Below are 14,190 nucleotides of genomic sequence, written 5' to 3' on the forward strand. Positions count from 1 at the left end.
CAGAAAAAAAACACGTCTCACCTTAAACCATCTAAAACTGAGAGGATCAATTAGTGATGTCTCCCACCCAGCTGGCACTTGATAAGATCAAGAGGTGTCACTTGCCATCAGGCATGCATACACAACAGTTCCACATATTTACGTGCTATCCAGGGACTCTGCATCACTCCAAGAGTTTAGAAAATCTCACAGACACCAAGGCCTTGGGAGGCTGCCTTCCGGTCCTGGGGATGGTGGCCTCGTGGAATGTGAGAGCCCTGGTGCTGGAATACACCTAGGAACAGTGCTGGGCCAGGGGTGAAGTCAGGAGTCGGGGTCAGAAGGCTAAAGCCACGTGTCCACAGGGCCAGAAAGGGGAAAACAGAGAGAAGTGGCAGAAAGGTTCTCCCAGGAGAGGACGGGCTGGAGAAACCAGGTAGGAGGCTCCCTGCATCTGAGGACAGGGAGCCCAGAAAAGGACGGCAGCACCACGCCGTGCAAACATAGCTGCCAGGAGCCCTGGGACACTCTCCTCCACTCCCAACTTCCCAGGCCTCCCAACCATGGCCCTAAGAAAACCAGGCCAGTGAGAGTCAGCTGGGGATCAGAAATGACACCCTTCCTCCAGCTCCTGCCTCCCCCTTCTCCGACCAAGGAGAACACACAGGGGGGCTCAGGCCCAGGGGGCAGTAAAGCACACAGGGCACCCTCAGCCCTGCTTATCTTGGTCTGGGTGCTAAGACTGTGCTTTTACTAGAAGCACAGGGTATAGGGTGCAAAGAAAACATTCCAAAGGGAACCTGCAACCCACCCTGCCAGTTAGGCCAAACAAATCCATGTACGTTCCACAGAAGGGTCCTGGAAAACACAAGGCCAAGATTGCTCAGTCACCAAGGAACCTCAGTCCCCACCCAGTTCCAGATTCCTCCAAGCTCCACCTGCTGCCTCCTCCAACAACTGTGCTCCACCCCACCTCCCCAGCCACCCAGATCCTCCTGCTGATCTGGGCTGCATCTCCATAAAGTGTGTGGCGAGGGACTTCCCTGATAGCTCTCTTTGGCAGCACATATACTAAAATTGGAACGATACAGAGAAGATTAGCATGGCCCCTGCGCAAAGATAACATGCAAATCTGTGAAGCGTTCCATGTTTTTTGGCCTCCCCTTGTGGCTCCGCTGGTAAAGAATCCACCTGCAGTGCGGGAGACCTGGGTTCAATCCCTGAGTTGGGAAGATCCGCTGAAGAAGAGAACAGCTACCCACTGCAGGATTCTGGCCTGGAGAATTTCACGGACTGTACACACTTGTTTTGGACACTAGTCATGTGCATAGTCAAGAGGGCCTAACGTGGGACAAGCAACACACGGGTGGACTCCACAAGACGCGTCATTAAATGAGAAAAGGGTCTGCTTCTTGTAAACCAAAGCAATGTAAAAGATTGTTCTGAAACCCCCAAATCACACCACACAGGTAACAATCTGCCAGTTAAAATTCCGAGAGAGGAAGAGGCAACAGGAAATCCCATAAACCTCCATAAATGATGTCATGTGCAAAACCAGGCAGACATTATATTGATTATTAAAATAGTTTCCACGATTCCTCAGACACCAGGGCCAGGCCCCATGTCACCAAGGAGGACACAGGACAGTACTCCTGAACAGCCTGCCAGTATCCTGAGTGGGATCGGAGAGGTCTGAAGAAAGCCTGGGGATGCTCCTACAGGGAAGAATGAACCTAATCATGATGGGGTGGGGGCGGCGGACGCGCAGCGTTGACAGCACATGCCATCCTGCAGTGGACAGTGAGAACCCTGGCTCCTGCAGCTCTCCACCATTCAACTGGAGTCACCAAACTTCAGGTTCGCCTTGGTGGCCACTTAATCAGAGTATGCAGAGCTGAGAGATGCAATCTCCCCTCCAAGCTTGAACAGCAGGAAAAGAGAAGGAATGCCCTGAGCAGGCACCACCCCCTTTGCCTCTGAAACCCAACAACCAGGTGAAAAGCATAACCTTCAGAGGGATGGACGAAGGGCCCACTATCATCACAAAGTCATCATGGATTTATCCGAACAGTCACTTGAAACAGAAGCCAGTTAGGGCCTCAGATGAATTTCTACTACCAACATGCTCTGGATGGAGTGAGATTTTCTATTTATAAGTCAACTGCTTCTTTATTTTGAAATCTTCCCTTTGATTGTATCAGGGCCTACTTATGCAATTCACTTTTTTTCTTTTTTGATGACTAATTAAACATAAGGTTGTGACTGTGACTAAGACAAAGTGCAAACATGGTAGTTACATTTCCTGTGCTGTTTCTCTCAGTCAACATTCAAAGAACAGATAGGAACTTCTGCTTCTGGGACAGGGACAGGAATCCCCCCCCCGCCCCGCACCCGCCCCCCCAGCCCCCGGCCTGAAGAAGTGAAAATCCACACGAGACAATGGGCATCACACAGCAAAACCCTGTGGTTCCTGAGACACAAAAGACTGCCCAGAGACAATTTTCAGGCCAGAGCACATGGAGGGGAATGCAAGAAGAATCCAGAGGAATCCCCGAGTTGGGGAGAAGGAACTGAGACTTCGGGGAGGAACAAAATGTACAGGGTGGAGCACTGAAGAAGCCAAAGCCAGACAGGAAACTCTGGAACCTGCCGAGGAACCTCCTCAAGCACTTGCTGAGGACTAGTGAAAACGCGTGTGCGGGAAGTACCCAAGGAAAAGTACCACGGGAAAGGACCACGGGGAGCACTCTCCAAACCCCACACAGGGCTGAGAACCATGCTTTGCCAGAATGGTACACCTCACACAGGTTCTCCCTGAGCAGTTGGGAAAACTTATCCCTATGCCAAATACTGCTCTCTGGCCCTACCTAACAAAGCATAAAAGGCTCAAAGTTTCCTGGTAACCTAATCATACCCTAGAGCAATGCTTGAGAAGAGTCAGAGACACACTAACATACCCAGAACCCAAAAGAAGAAAACTCATGATGCCTGGCATCCAACAAGGAGCCACAGGGCAAACAAAACAGCAGGAGAACATGACCTGCATTGAGTGGAGGGACATCAATTAAGCCAAACTGACCCCTAAGTGACACAGATGACAGATTAGCAGACAAAGACACTAATAACATCGATTATAACTCCATTTCCTATGTTTTAAGAAGGTAGAGAAAAGATTAAGCTATATCAGGAGAGACAATAAAGACAATTAAAAAGACAACAATGTCTGTGGTGAAAAATACACGTCTGCAGATTTTAGACCAAAATTATCTAAAATGAAATACACAGAGAAAAAAAGACTGGGATAAAATGAACAGAGCACCCATGAGCTGTGAAAACAACCTGGAGTGCCTGGATACACGTGCACCCGAGATCCCAGCCAGGGAACACGTGTGCAAACTGTAGCTACTAGAATCTTCTCTAAAACTGATGACGTCTACAGAACTGAGAAGCTCCATGAACCTCAAACACAAGAATCAAAGAAAACTACATGAAGGCATACTGTGTGATGGTGTGCGTGTTCAGTCATGTCTGACTCTTTGTAACCCCATGGACTGTAACCCACCAGGCTCCTCTGTCCATGGGATTTTCCAGGCAAGAATACTGGAGTGGGTTGCCATTTCCTTCTCCAATTACATGATAGACTAAAATAAACAAACAAACAAACAAAAAACCTTTAGAAGTGGGTTTCTTGCTGGACACTCACTACAAGCCAGGAGATGGTGGAGCTGTACCTTCAACAAATTCCACACGGGAGGGGAGGAGGAGGAACTACTGACCTACAATTTTATACCCAGCAAAAATACCTTCCAAAAATGAATGAGAATTTCTTACAACTGCATGCGATTCTACAACCCCCGTAAAAAGATTTTTAAAAAGTGAGGGTGAAAGAAAGACCATATCAGATATTAAAAAAACCTGAAAGATTCATCCCACACCAGCAGAAATTAGAAATGTTAAAGCCCTACAACCAGAACCCAACGGAAAATGATAACAAAAAGCCATTTAGGTCAACAGGAAGGGAAGAGGAGCACCAGAAATGAGGACTGTGCGGGTGAACTGTGCAGGCAAGCAGGCTAGACCCGGCTCCATTTACATCATTCACACTTAGTTAAATCTACAGATTATTGTCTGTGGCTATTAAAGGTGCCACGTAATACTCAGTTCCTCAATGCTGCCCCTTTTCTACTTCCTGTAAATAGAAAATATGTTTCAGTCAAAGATAGGTCTGAATTCAACAGTGCATTTGACATTAACTATACCACTAGTGCATTCTGTTCAACAAACATGTAAAAACTATCGAGGCTTTGAAAATTCTAATTCTTACGGATGGTCACATTGAGTAACTCCTATTTCCAACACTGAGTGCTGCCAAGCAAGTATTCTATGCATTTGGGTCTATCTTCTTTCTAAACTTGGAGGTAGCAAAGTATTTTATGTTAACACAGTAACTCAGAACAGAAATAAGGAAAACTTAAATTTGACAATTCAGCTATAAAAGGAAGACCCAATAAAAGCCTAGGAGAATTCTCATCATCCTGAACATATATATATTCATCTCCAAAACTTAAACATCACCACGTCTTCAACCTTAAAATAATGTTCCACATTCAAAATCCAATCTCCTAGAGCAGGGCTGTCTTTGAACTCCGTAACTCTTGCACTACCAAAGGCCTAAATAACTAAAATACAGCAGCTCTTTAACAAAAAGAAAACATTTCTGTCCCTGCAGAGGCATGGTCCACACTTTTTTCAAAAAAAAACTACATAAGACTCTTACGTACTTGGCTTTTTGAAGTGTGTCAGGGCATCTTAGTATTAAGTACTATTAAAAATGGGAACCACCCCCAAGGGCTGTCTGGTCTATTCACATGTGACTTACATGTGAATAGACCAGACAGCACCTTCACAAACTATAGCCTGGCCCCCTCATGCCTACTCTATGTAGGCAAATACCTGGTCACACCAAGCTTTGCAGAAGAAATTCCCACTCTACCATTACAGTCCTTCCTGTGACTCAGTAACTTCAAAATAAAAAAAAAAAAAAAAGAGGGACACACGCCTACACTTTTCCATCAACCCACAGATGGTGGTGATGGTGGCGCCATGGAGAAAAGCCATGAATCACAATTTGCATAAGTCAAACTCTATCTCTAAACACATCTGAGAAGTCTTCAATGAGTCTGCATGTCCCCATACAGCAATTCATGTGTCATAGATGCTGATGACAGCTAGCACTGTATCTCATACACAGTCCTGATTATATACCTGGGAGCTTTTCATGAATCAACTTGTTCAGGACACAAAATCCATCATGAAGTGGTTACCATCGTCACAGGTATCTCACAAATGAGGAAACCAAGGCCCAGTGACATTGCAGACCTGCCCAAGAGCACGTAACAAAGAGATGACAGAACCAGAAGAAGTCACGTGGTGTGGCTCCCGTGCATACTCTTAGACACTGAGCCACATACAAGGTTCCCATGACACGTCCCTGAAACAATCATGTAGAGGTACACCTTTCCACCACACAGACAACCCCTATCCTGATCATAAGCACTATTCCAAGTTTCTCACAGTCCATCCACACCTGACTGGCAAAATCTGTCCATTCTGGTTTCTAAAAGATATTCAGATACTTCTTCCAGGAAACACAAATGATATGATGATCAAGTATAATGGGAGAAGCCATTTAAGGTGGCAGAGGTAAGGAGCCAGGTATGGCCACCAACAAATTCAAAAGGGGTTGATTAAATGCTGTAAGTCTCTCTAATGTTTCCATTCTAAACAGTAAGAACTAATTACAGTATATCATTTTTAAACATAATTTATCAAACTCACCTACCGCAATGATCAAAATAAACAGAAAACCAACACCCAGGAACCCCCCAGTGCCAAGTCCTCCAGACCTTCAACAGCTGGGCTGCTCTGCCCATCCGACAGGCAGAGACCTTCTAGAGAGGCTGGCTTTTCCTTTCATAAAGAGGAATTTCAGATGATGACCTTTTAATAACTAAGAGATTCCTTTTATTTTTGCCTCAATACAGGAAAATAAGTCCTTTGGAACTCTACTGCTTTCTATGTGCCAAAAAACCCCCAACTTAAGTAAATCCAACGGCAGCAACTACACAGGAGCAAACATAGCTGAAGGGGCTTCCAGTAGAAAAATAACAGTGCAGACACGTGAGATGTTTTGACTAAAGACTTAAGAAACGTGCTACAAGCATCAATCAGAAAACGGAATTGCTTCAACTTGCAGGCTGGAAATTTAGGGCAAGGTCTAAACTGAGGCTGGCAATAGTCTACACTTAAGATTTCCATTTTTCTTAAAGTCAAACACATAAATTCCCTTTCTTTCCCCTGCTCTAACCAAGACAAAAGGCATTATTAACTGGTGACCCTAAAAACATGTACCTAAAAAGAGCAATTAATTGTAACAAAAAATGCAAGCATTCTTATCATTCTGAAGAGAGAGGTAACGCTTTTTCCAAAACAAATACGTAAACCACGACTCTGGAATTTTAGGACTCAAGTGTTCTCCTCCAGAAAGTCTAAATGTCAATGGAGAATACAAGTGGTCCATCATAGAACATGTTCTCTGCATGCGTATTTTTGGGTATTTTAGACATGAGGTAAAAAGCAGAATCTAGTCAACAATCTGCCTGATGCTTGAAGCAACATTTCAAAATTACCGTTTAGGTAGTTACTCTGGGCTTGGGATCAGCAGACACAACATCACTTCTTTAAAAAGGTATATTATGTGTAAGAAGGTTGGCACTGAAGTCTGACAGTAATTGACAAAGCTCCAGGAACTTGGATTCCAGTTCCTATGATCTGCCTGACAAGGCAGGGCATGTACCATATAGTTTACACTGAATGTTCATGCTAAATACCAACAAGCAATCAAGAGAGCTCTTTGAAAGCCCAGAAGTAGTAAAAGTCATTTTTTATTTGCTGTGTGCCCTGCAACACCACAGGGCATTTATGCCCTAACTACACTGTCCCTTCATAAACAACACAGCTCCCTTCTGCCAGGCAGGCCACCCCACACCAGCTCTGAATGTAGCTTAACCTGTCAAACCTGAATCTATACTATATCCCTGGGTAGATTTCACTAGTAGAGTGTGATCCTAACTTCCCAAAATGCTGTCACGAATCCTTAATTCAGTAAAACAAGGTACTCAGCACGCTAATAATTAAACAGATTAGCAATGGGTTAAGTTTTCCCTAAGTTCCCGGAACAAAGTTTCTCTTTTCTGGTGCCCTGGAGAATTAAAGATAATTGACTGATTTGCACACAGCTGCCACACAGCACTACAGTCCCGTGCAAAGAGGAAGCCGGCAGCACTACCATCTGAGAAAGGCACCCGGAGCCAGGGACAAAGGGCTCCCCGCCCCCACCCCAAGAGAATGAAGCTTGATGACCAATACCCTCTTGCTGACCAATCCCAGCAGAAGTGAAGGTGATGGCCAGCCACAAAGCTCAAGTACTGGTCACTGTCACTTCCAACCACAATCACAGAATTCTGTTCTCCAAACACAGATGAAGATGATGCTAGCTACACAACGGTCCCCCCGGCCCCACCCATGTTTGGAAACATGGATAGGATTATTACACACTCCAATATGTTTACGAATGTGATTTAAAAAAAAACAAAAACATATCCTTTAACCCCCTGCTCTTGTGATGATGCACTTTTCAAAATGGGGCAGAGTCTGTCACAGAGCATCTGAAACATAAAAGGCTTCCACTGAGACACTCAGCCAAATGTCTTTAAAAAGAGTAGCATACAAGGTCCAGTACACTGGCAGAGACAGTTCTTACACATGCTTGCTAACTGTACTAAAAACAAATCCAAGGACACCTTCTAAGATGCAGTGCTGAGGAGCAAGAGATAAAGGTGGTGGAAATTAATACAGACTCTATTCCATGAGTTTTCTAAAGGAAGACACTGCACGACAGGAAAACAAAGGCTTGCAGCTAATGGCTCTCCAATTTCAGATCCAAAGTGCAGATCTATTACAGATTTTTAAGTATCCACACATGGCTACCCTCGTCCTTTCCTGAATTTGCTGCCAAATTCAGTTCTTCATTAGACACACACGTCAAGATGGTTTCTGAAAAGTAACTATAACTCTGTATACAGAAAGGGTACACAAAGAAGTCCAGACCGGGGGTTATTTTCCTCCCCTTTTCCCATCCTCTCCAACAAACAGATTCTAAGAACAAGTGATTAATCTTGTCATCCAGGAAAACACTGAGTATGAGAACGGAAATGGAATGAAATGAAATATAAATTCTAAATGGGGGCAGGGGGGGAATCACATCGTACATGAGACACGAAATAAGGCAGATAACTAAAAAAGGATTTTTAAACACTCAATTAAAAGTGTTATTATATAACGTCACTATCATTGTCTGACCATGAAGCCACAGCTCTTGTCAAACTACCATAGCGAACTTCCTGATCAAGCTATCTTAAGCTTATTTAGGAAAGTCACTAAAAAACAACAAAAAAAATTAAAAACCTGCCGGTAAATTAATTCTATGAACCGATTTCACACCTACTTATTTGGTTAACACCAAATGGATTTTGCTTTCCTGACAAGGGGGAAATTTTTTTTCAGAAACACCACATTTAAATCTTCACATTCACACCTCTGCAGTAGTGGCAAAATACCATCTAATATACTCAAGATGACAACCAATGAAAACCAATTAAAATGCACAGCAAAGGCAGGAATTACAAACTGGCAACTCTCTGGCCAATTTTTACAGCAGGAACTTGTTTTGTTTGGCTCATACCATTTTTTGTGTGTTTTACTCATCTTTTCTGATAATTAGTGGACAATGTTTAGAAACCAGGGTATTTGATACAAAAATCCAGAATTCTGGCTCCTCTGCAAAAAAAATCAGGAGATTGGGTGAGTGGGCCCAAGTTTGTTCCCACTTAAACTGGCACCTAGTTTGAAGTCCCTGGTTTAAGGCACGAATATGTTCAGCCTTGGGTACTAACCTTTTCCTCGACGGCCCTTCTTCAAAATCTGAAGAACTAACATCGTTGCTAGTCGAGGACACTTGGGATGCATCGTCCTTCTCATTCTCTGACTGTTCTGATGCTGGTCCTAATCCCTTAGACTGGCCATTACCAAGGAGCCCTACAGGTGAAAAAAGGGGACAAACACTTAAATACATGACACAAGGAAGCAGCACTTTACCACAGTTTAACCCTACACAGTGGCCGATGAGGGCAGACAAGAAACTCGACAGGAGAGAACCGGGAGGTGTGGATCCCCTGAGAGGGGAAGGGAGAAGCCCCACCTCATCCTACTTTTGACCTTACACAGGACTGGAATGCCTGCCAAAGAAATAACACCAACAGTAAGCAATTCAAGCAGAAATGTGTTATCGTAATAATATACTACAGGGTTCTTTCTAAAGTACTTCAACTGGGCTTCCCAGGTGGCGCTAGTGGTAAAGAACCCGCCTGCCAAGGCAGGAGACATACGTACATCAGCATCTTTCAGGACTGGGGAAAGAAAAGTACTTCACATATTACCAATTCAAACTAGTCATCCTTCCAGGACCACATATTTACTCCAGAAAACACTAAACTCTTTTTGGGATTGCCTTCAGGAAACAGTAACTACACCCAAGAAAAAGCATCAACTGTTGCTTTGTAGCCGTCTATCGGTTCTTAACGAGAAATCTGACCGAGAAATCTGACTGGACAACTTTCTCTTCATAGCAGTCCTTCCCATCAGAGTCGCCATGTTTGAATCTGACCGTCTCAAAGGACAAAGATTCTCTACGACAGCATACGTGGTGCCATGCTGAAGAGGGGGTCTCAGGGCCCCAGGGTGTGCTTCTAGTAACCCGAGCTGGAGAAGGGCCTGCGCCAAGTGGTGTGGAGTCGCTTAGCATCCAGGTCACACTAATGGGGAACAGCTGAATAAAAGCCTGCTCCCTCCAGAGCTCAGACATCCTTCCATCCAATCCAGGGTTCTGGACACAATTTAGTTTCTACCAATGGGAGGCTTGTACCCGCCCAAGTGTCCACAGCCACTGGCCCCCAGGTTCACTGCCTAGTCACCAGCCTCTGGGCATCAGCAGAAACGCTAACACAGGGCCTGCATTCTCACAGCCACAGGGTTGGCTTTTATATAAAGCCAAAAGGGCAGGAGCCTTTTGTTCTCCCAACACTTTCAGCAAGTTTGTAAGCATTATGTCCCTGTATTAAATCCCTTTTTAGCTGAAGCATTTAAAGAGTGGTTCCTATTAGTCGCCATAAACACTATATCCACACACTGAGTCGGATTTTCAGGCAGAAAGCAGTATACTGCAACAAACCTGGGACCTGGCCTGCTTATGCATCTCCCCAGTTATCTGTTTTTACACCATTTCAGAGTGTGAATAACAACATAAGGTTGGAAATCTAATACAATGCAGTAAATAAAATCCCATGGCTGTCGCTTAGACTTGGGGCTCTGGGAGTCATGACTACAATATGGAAATGAAAACACAGACAACTTCCCAGAGAAAGAGAAAAATGTGGGGAGTGTGCACCGTGAGGCAAACAGGAGACATAACTGGAGGGAAATCTATGGGTCTGAGGGTTGAAGTGTGGCCAACATTTCAAAGATGAGAGCAGTGCTATTCATTAGAGTAACCACCAGTCACACGGTGCTGCTGAGCATTTGAAATATAGCTGATGTGGGTAAGAGGATGAATGATTATTTTTATTTAACCACATTTAAAACTCACTATAACATTTTTAAAATAATTTCATATTAATTCTAAAAGTGTTCTGGACAAATTATTAGGTTACATCAAACACATTTAAATTAGTCTTACCCGCTTCTTCAAGATTTTCTAATGCAACTCTAAAAACTAACACTACATATGTGGTTGAAATAACATCTCTATGATCAGCACTGAATGAGAGCCCTGCAGAAATGCAACGGGTTGGAGTTGGTCCCCCCTCCCCGCCAGACATGTTAACACGACCACACAACAGCCCACCCAGACAGCAGGAGGACACAAGCACACTCATACACACAGATTAGCAAACCAGCCCAGGGACAGAACATAAGCCAATGGATGAACAACCACACTGAAAAGGATGCTGAACATGAAATGAAAACTCTTATTAAGGAACCATACATGAAATTAACATTTAAGGGGCATATATCTCTAAAATAAAAGTGTATTCCTGGTTGAATTCACATTTTTCAATAGTACAAAAGGACTTTAAGGAGAATAAAGCACGAAAGGAGGAAGGAAATATAACTACTTTCTGCACACCTACCATATATATGCCAGGGCGCTGGGGATAGACGCATAATCCAGCAAATCTAAATTCTAGTGGTGACAGGAGATATACCTGGGTGTGTCAGTTAGCAGTATGCAGCCCTGAACTTGCAGGGCAAGCCAGAGGGGAGGGCAGTGAAGATGAATCACTGGAGCAAGCAAACCTGCCAACGGCAAAGCGAAGAGAGCGAAGCTGGTATCTGCAATCACCTAAAAACAGAAGCCAAGGCAGTGGTGGTGCTGGTGGTGCAGGAGGAAGAGGTGGTCGTTCTGAAGCTGTGTTTGGAACACGGAGGAGACAGGAAGGAGGTGCCGCTGGGCAAAATCAGGGAACCAGCACTTGCTCTCCCCTCCGGTGCACAGCAAGGTCTCAAAGGTCTGCTGAGGGAGCAGGCAGCCCATGCATGAATGAGTGAAGGAAAGAGTAAAGCAGAGAAAAGTTCAGCTGTTCAGTGATAAGGAGAACCTCAGTAGACTGTGAAGAGCGGTAACCCCCAAGCTGGAGCGCTAGTTAAAATCACCTGGAGGTTCAAGCACAGGGCCCCCTTCAAACATGCTCTTTTAGCACCAGAAGATGCTGTCTGCTTTGGCTGCTCTGGGGACCACATTCTGAGATCCACTACTGCATGGGGAAGCAAGAGTCAGTCAGCAAGAGATCTAGTTGCTCTAAGACACTGTAAAGCTTTGGGGAAGCCTGCACTAGATCCCAGGAAACTGACTATGTTTGTACTGTCGTAACAACTCACAGTAAGGCACCCAAACCCAAAGTTCCGCTGGGGCATTCATTCTTCCACCTCTGATCATCACTTGTGAAGGGGAAGAGGGCTGCTCACAATACTTAACCACAAAGCTATGTTAAGTCTGCTAATGGTAAATATGGTTAAAAAGTAAAATAATAGGGAGGGGAAAGAAGTGTTCATATGACTCACTGGAAAAGACCCTGATGCTGGGAAAGATCTGAAGGCAAAAGGAGAAGAGGGCAGCAGAGGGTGAGACAGTCAGATAGCATCACCAACCCAATGCACATGAGTTTGAGCAAGCTCCAGGAGACAGGGAAGGACAGGGAAGCCTGGCGTGCTGCAGTCCATGGGGTCACAAACAATTGGATACGACTGAGCGAATGAACAACAACCATCTTAGAGACATCATATAGAACAAGGATTTAATGTTTCTCTTCTCAACAACAACAAAAAACCTGCCCAAGCACAAATTCAAGGAAACTGAATTATGAAATTTTACATGAAAGGGGGCAATTTTAATTGACTGTATGGGAGCTCAATGTCAGGCTGAGGAGGAGAATGCTCTGAAATGCTATGGCAAGACTAAGCTCCACTAAAAAAGAATCAGAGTACTGACTCCATTGTCCCATGCCCTCATCACACCGATATCTTGAAAGAACACCAAAGTTTCCCACATTTCAAGGATTAACAAAGTCTATCAACCGAACTAGGGGAGGGATGGGTTGTCATTCACTTTCCAGATCAGGAAAACGGGGGACACGCAAAGATGCTGCTTGCCCATTCTATGAACTGAGGGATGTCGGCTGTTTCCAGCCTTTTCAGGGGGCGAGACTGACTTGTTTTGCATATGACTGACTGTTTCAATTTGAGTACCCCAGCCTGTACATCAGCACCGAGAAAGTGTTCATTTATTTTCAGTGAGACAGTCTATATGGTTGGATAAACTTGGGCTTTTTCTTCTCTGCACACCCCCACCCTTCACGTCTCCAGTGCGCCGGCTACCCTATTTCATTTTGAAGGTTTTCATCCAAGTCGTACCACCTGCCAATCCAGGAGAGCCAGGTCAGCAAGACGGATCCCGACGCCATGGGGCAGAAGAGCCATTACGAGAACATCAGGCAAGCCAGTGCGGGCTGCCTCTCCTCTCCCCAACGGAACAAAGCCCTGCCACCAATTTTTACAATGATTTTTAGTCCATGAGAAAGAATCAAACAGCATCCCCTCCTTCAAACACACAAACTGGCTTTATTTTTCCAAACCCCTCCCCTCATCAACACAAACCTTTGTGGGGAGAGAAGCTTAAACAGAGAAGCAGAAAGGCCCACACATTCTGCACCACCCCCAACTCGGGCATTCGTTCCCCTCTATTAATATTCAGTAGGTTGAACTTAAATTAAGCCACGTCTATTGTCTTTCACAAAAGCAATAAATATGAGCTGAAAATTCCAAGTCACTGCGGTAAAGGCGGCTTGGGCACTGCCTCCAGCCTCGGCAAGTCACCATCAGCTGACAGGGCGGCGAGTCAGAGGCCACCCCGAGGGCAGTGCCCGTGCTCAGGAGCTGAGAGCCCAGAGGAAACAGAATTCAGCAGCTCTGCACCCCACCTCCCACGTGAGCCAGCAACGAAAAGGCTTTCAAGGCAATATACCCGAACGGGTCCTTGCTAAGCCTGGAACAGCAGCAGCAAAGACGAAGGGGGCTTCCGTACTGGGGGCTGCCCGTGCGTGTGCGTGAACTGCCTCTGGCTGTAACATAAAGGGGGCTGGGACATTTGAAATATAAATGAGGCCAAAGATTCCTTCAGCTAAGCGGCGATGAGAGCTACAGATTTCAGAACAGAAACATACGCAGAGAAGGAAATTCTGTCCCAGACTCTGAAAGGGGGGATGAGCCTGGGCGGTGCTTCTAATTTTATGATGTTTTAGACACAAAGAAGTTTTCCCAGTCATCATGTTAGCTACCCATACAGGACGAAATACACAATGGAAGAAAAATCTAACGCCTCTCGTTTCACAAAAGCAAGGCCTAGAGAAGGGTTAAAGAGAAAGAAAAACAAGGAGACCTTTGAAGCTGTTCCCGAGCTTCCAAAACATCTGGAGCACACCAAACGTATTAGCATATTAGGGAGAGTCAGTGTATTCGGCTTTGTTGTAGAAGAGATGC

At 44.9% G+C, this 14,190-nt stretch overlaps 1 protein-coding gene and 1 non-coding gene across 6 annotated transcripts in view; one reads left to right on the forward strand and one right to left on the reverse strand.

The window, feature by feature from the left end:
- Positions 1-14,190, reverse strand: part of JARID2 (jumonji and AT-rich interaction domain containing 2) — a 231,759-nt gene that overhangs the window by 82,689 nt on the left and 134,880 nt on the right. For 4 of the 5 annotated variants that reach the window (XM_070778359.1, XM_070778358.1, XM_070778361.1 and 1 more), the window contains one exon: positions 8,994-9,135. The exons of the other annotated variant lie outside the window; for it this stretch is intronic. In XM_070778359.1, coding sequence (XP_070634460.1) covers positions 8,994-9,135 — 142 coding nt within the window. The remainder of the gene's footprint in view (positions 1-8,993; positions 9,136-14,190) is intronic. 5 annotated transcript variants of the gene reach the window in all.
- LOC139179185 (U6 spliceosomal RNA) lies at positions 1,029-1,133 on the forward strand. Its single transcript, XR_011563609.1, has one exon. It is a non-coding gene; the product is annotated as a U6 spliceosomal RNA (small nuclear RNA).

Source organism: Bos indicus, chromosome 23 (assembly GCF_029378745.1).
Source record: "Bos indicus isolate NIAB-ARS_2022 breed Sahiwal x Tharparkar chromosome 23, NIAB-ARS_B.indTharparkar_mat_pri_1.0, whole genome shotgun sequence".
Lineage (NCBI taxonomy): Eukaryota > Metazoa > Chordata > Mammalia > Artiodactyla > Bovidae > Bos > Bos indicus.